At 47.7% G+C, this 5,000-nt stretch overlaps 1 protein-coding gene across 1 annotated transcript in view; it reads left to right on the top strand.

Moving 5' to 3' along the window:
• tncb (tenascin Cb) overlaps positions 1-5,000 on the top strand; it is a 44,829-nt gene that overhangs the window by 12,985 nt on the left and 26,844 nt on the right. Inside the window, exons 3-6 of the mRNA XM_080853230.1 lie at positions 3-1,223; positions 1,688-1,951; positions 2,605-2,720; positions 3,815-3,968. Of these exons, the coding sequence (XP_080709356.1) occupies positions 3-1,223; positions 1,688-1,951; positions 2,605-2,720; positions 3,815-3,968 (1,755 nt within the window). The remainder of the gene's footprint in view (positions 1-2; positions 1,224-1,687; positions 1,952-2,604; positions 2,721-3,814; positions 3,969-5,000) is intronic.

Genomic DNA, 5,000 nt, shown 5'->3' with positions numbered 1-5,000 from the left:
AGGAGAGATAACAAGCAGGCCCTACTGCAGTGGGCATGGCAACTACAGCACGGAGATCTGCAGCTGCGTGTGCGAGCCTGGCTGGAGGGGTGTCAACTGCTCGGAGTCCGAGTGCCCCAATGACTGCCAAGATCAGGGCCGCTGTGTCGACGGAAAGTGCGAATGCTTCGAGGGATACTCCGGTGACGACTGCAGCCTCGAGCTTTGCAGAATGGACTGCGGAGATTACGGCGAGTGCATCGAGGGCTCCTGCGTCTGCGAAGACGGCTTCATCGGCCTCGACTGCTCCCAGACCGACTGCCCAAACAACTGCCTGGGCAGGGGCCGCTGTGTCGAGGATGAGTGCGTGTGCGACGAACCCTGGACCGGCTTCGACTGCTCCGAGCTCATCTGCCCCAACGACTGCTATGACCGCGGCCGCTGCAACAACGGAACTTGCGAATGCGATGAGGGCTTCACTGGTGAGGACTGCGGCGAGCTCACGTGCCCGAGCAACTGCAACAACCGGGGCATGTGTTTGAATGGTAAGTGCGTATGCCACGCTGGATACAGTGGAGAGGACTGTTCCAAGCTCACTTGCCCCGGAGACTGTCACCAGAGGGGCCACTGTTTCAACGGAAGGTGCATCTGTGATCCTGGCTTCGAGGGAGAAGACTGCGGAATCCTTTCCTGCCCCGACAACTGTAACAACAGAGGCCAGTGCGTCAACGGGGAGTGCTTTTGCGATGTCGGATGGGAGGGCTCTGACTGCTCGGACCGTTCTTGCCCAAACAACTGCATGAACCTCGGCCGCTGTGTCAACGGCAAGTGTGTGTGCAAGCAGGGCTACACCGGTGAGGACTGCAGCACCAAGATGTGCCCCAACAACTGCCACGGCCGCGGGGAATGTGTGGACGGCAAATGCATCTGCCCTGCCGGCTACACAGGCAAGGACTGCAATGAGCTGACCTGTCCGAATGACTGTAACAGCCGCGGACGCTGTGTGAACGGCCAGTGCATCTGCAACCGAGGATTTACCGGAGAAGACTGCAGTGAGAAGACGTGCCCGAACAACTGCTTGGACCGTGGGTACTGCGTCGACGGCAAGTGTGTCTGCTTCGAGGGCTACGCTGGAGCCGACTGCTCTGTGCTCACCTGTCCCAGCGACTGCACTGACCAAGGCCACTGCCTGAATGGAATCTGCATCTGTGACATGGGATACACCGGCGACGACTGCTCTCAGAGTAAGCAACATCAGACGTTTAGCTTAAGCAACATCAGACGTTTAGCTTTAGCTATGCAAGGAGATTATCATCACAAGTCTTTGGAAAGATATTATGAGAAGTTAAGCCATTAGTTATAAAAGACTTAACCATTGTCTCAGAGTAAGCACTTTCGGGCATATAGCCCTAGCTTTGCCAGGAAAATGTCATCACAAGTCTCAATGAGAGGTTAAGCAATTAGTCATAAATGTCTGACCTAACAAAAAAAGACCAGAGGGTGTCAAACCTTCATTCTTTTTCTTTCTGATCTAATTTCAGGATCATTTATCAGTTCATATTTATCTTTTATCTTCTGTTAAGAGAAACCCTGAATAAAGTTATCATGTAACATTACCAGCTAATTTAATTCTTATTCTCATCTTCACACAAAGTCCTAACTCAATCTCGCAAACATGTAACATGAACTGCTGTAATCCCTTTGACAGTCACCCCGCCCAAGGACCTGGCTGTGGTAGAGGTGGACCCAGAGACCGTGGATGTGTCCTGGAAGAACGAGATGCTGGTGACAGAGTACCTCGTCACCTATGTGCCCACTGCCCCCGGAGGCCTGGAGTTGGACATGCGGGTGTCGGGAGACAAAAAGATGGCCACCATCCGCGAGCTGGAGCCTAGCATCGAGTACCTCATCAGCGTTTACGCCATCCTCAACAACAAGAAGAGCATACCTGTCAGCGCCAGAGTGGCCACACGTAAGCCCGCCTTTATCATTCAAACAGCGTGATTGATTACGTTGAAAAAACAGGAATGCTAAAAGTTGGCTTGAGATTGTATTTGGCAAACAGTTAGTTCAAATGTATTTAATTTATTTAAATAGCTAAATTAATAAGCACCTCAATGCCTCAGGCCTGCAGCACCCCCCCCCCCCCCCCCCCCACCCACTCCCCCAAACAGCTAGCATATGGCAACAGTGGCAGTCCTTCAATTCTGCTTTCATCTGTCTGTATTACCAGAACACAACACCTAATTAGACATGCTCTCGGATGAGGATGAGGGGGGTGGGTATGTTGTTAAAGGAATTAAGCAGCGGGGGGAGGAGCAACAGACTTAAAAAAAAATACGAAAAATAAATACTTTATCTGTAGCCTTCGAGGGCTATTTTGGGTAATTATGTTGAAGCATGCATTTAGAACTACACTGGAAATTACCAGGTCAGAACAAACAGTTAATTAAGAACTCTTATACAAGCACTGCATCAAATTCAATTGTTGGTTAAAACCAATGATTCAAGGCTTCAAGAAAAACATCAATAAAAAAGTGTTTTTAAAGCTCAAAGAGTTTCAGCACATACAAACACTTGGTGGGTGAATGCAGTGTCAGTCACAAGAACTTTTCCCTGTGACAGATCTTCCCCAGCCAGAGGGCCTGAAGTTTAAATCAGTGAGGGAGACCTCCGTGGAGGTGGAGTGGGATCCCCTGAATATCCCCTTCGATAGCTGGAACCTCATCTTCAGGAACACGGTAAGTCCTCTTGACCCCATCCTCCTCCCTCCCTCCCTCCGGCGGTCATTGGTCTGTGCTGAGTTTTCCCTTTGGGATGGCTGGAAATCGTTTGGGCCAACCATCCATGATTATCCATGCTGCTCAGTTGGAGGAACAGCAAAATGTGTGATATGAAAATCTCCTTTCACTGTAAGACTCCATAATGGCTCAGTGTGCGTCTGTGGGAATAGGAGTATGCATCCTGTGGAAAAAAGGCAATGCTATGCCAGTATGTGAAGGCTTGTTGTCTGGAAGTGTGTGGTTTCGTGGGACAGGGGAAAAAAAAGAGAAGAAAAAAACTTTTGAGTCTTCTGGCGACAGCTGTACTGACCATGTGCTTGCCACAGGAGGGGTTTTGTCTCCAGCAGGCTCGTCTCTTTCTCCTGGGGCTTTAGGAACCAAAAGAAAATGGTTTTGTCAGAACATGTGCACTGGATCAAAACCGCCACCACAAGCGACTCGCACATCTCCACCCGCAACTCTTTCAAAAACGATTTGGTTCTCCTTTGCTCGTAAAGTTCAAAAGACGTCTGCCAAACAATGAACGCCAGTTTCCCACTCCCTTGGCACTGCCAGAAGCGTCTCTTGAAACAGCAAACTGAACGTATTCATTTTAGGGGGTTAATCTAACCTTTCATCCTTTCAGACATATTTGTTGTCTCCTTGACTATTCACCCCAACCAACGATACACCTAGTGTAGCTTAGTAAGATTGCCACCATGGTAAGGCATAGTATTCAGATGATGCTCATTTTTAGTAGTGGACGTTTTACTTGCTATTTTATATCTCGTTTAATTTCAACCATAGCAATGAAAACACTGGTTTCTTTCACCCAGTAGTCCACCAAGATTAGTTCCTTTGGCAACAATTGTGTCTCTTGGCAACTTTGTATCTCTTTTACATTGGCACCTCCTCAAAGATCTCAGCCCACCAAACCTTGGTGCAGCACACAACACCGAAGTGTGGCCAACGCTTAAGTGTTTGGCCCCCTGCTTTTTGATGGAAATAAACAATGCCAACAATAGCTTCAATCATTGTTGACAACGGTTTCTGTACTGTGCCTTTGATGACAGAAAGAGGAGAATGGAGAGATCCTGAATGCGCTGAGCCCGCCCGAGACCACCTTTGAGCAGTCTGGCTTGGGACCTGGCCAGGAGTACGAAGTCAAGCTGCAGGTGGTGAAGAACAACACCCGCGGACCCCCTGCAACCAAACACTTCTTCACAAGTAAGCACGTTTGTTCTGAGCTATTTACCTGAGCCAATTTTGGGACCTCTTATTTTGGGAAGGAAGAAAGGGAAAGAAAAGAAGTAAATGAATGAAAGAAAGAAAGGAAGAAAAAATAGATGAAGGTGTAAAAAAGGGTTGACGTTGAATCAGACAGACTTATTTTATTAATCTAATTATTGTTAGAATTGATGACTTCCTGCCCTTGGAGTGCTGTCATAAGTCATAACTTCCTTTAAGCCAGTAAAACCTGCCAGCATTAAATTTAACAACAGTTATCTTGAGCCTCTGTCTTACCCCCCTCTTACCTCCCCTTCTCTTCTCCTCGCTTACTGGCTCGGACTCTAAAAACAAATGCTGGAGGTTTCGCACCTGTCACATGTGTTATTTGTCTGGACTTTTTGAAAAATGTCTCTTCCAGTTAGCTTTCATTAAAAATAATCTCATTACCCTTTGTGGGGTGACTCCTGACTTACAGGAAGCAATAAAAAAGACAGATGTGAGAGGTTTCACTGTGTTTCTCAAGTTAATCATTTCTGTTGGACTGTTTCGAGCCGGCAGTAATGGTTTACTCTGGCCGACAACGGCTGACATTTCAGATCCACACACCACACACAGCTGGCTTGAATTCTCAGATAATAGGCCAGTTCAGTCTATTGTCAGAAACTAAACGAGCCCTTTGGGGAGGCAATCCGATAAAAGGTTACAGTCTAAACATCGACTTATTTGAATGGCTGAGAAGGGCACGTTGAAGGTGAAAATGTCGGACCATTTTGGCAAGTCATCGTACAGAATGCGAACAATGTTCCTTGACTTCCTTCGAGAGACTCTGGTCTAATAAAGCCCTCAGTCAGGCGGCCAAAAGTTCTGCGCTCTCATGGTTTCGTGAACATTTTTATTGCCTGTCGGTATACGGTCGGCGGGTCAGACTCTCCCCTTCTTATTTATGGTTTCGCAAAATGGCCGACGTTGCGCCAGCATAAACAAAATCCATATGTGGAAAAACCATTAGTTACCTGACGTCTCCCTTTC

This window comes from Sprattus sprattus (genome assembly GCF_963457725.1).
Source record: "Sprattus sprattus genome assembly, chromosome: 15".
NCBI lineage: Eukaryota > Metazoa > Chordata > Actinopteri > Clupeiformes > Clupeidae > Sprattus > Sprattus sprattus.
This window is presented reverse-complemented; position numbering and strand designations above follow the sequence as displayed.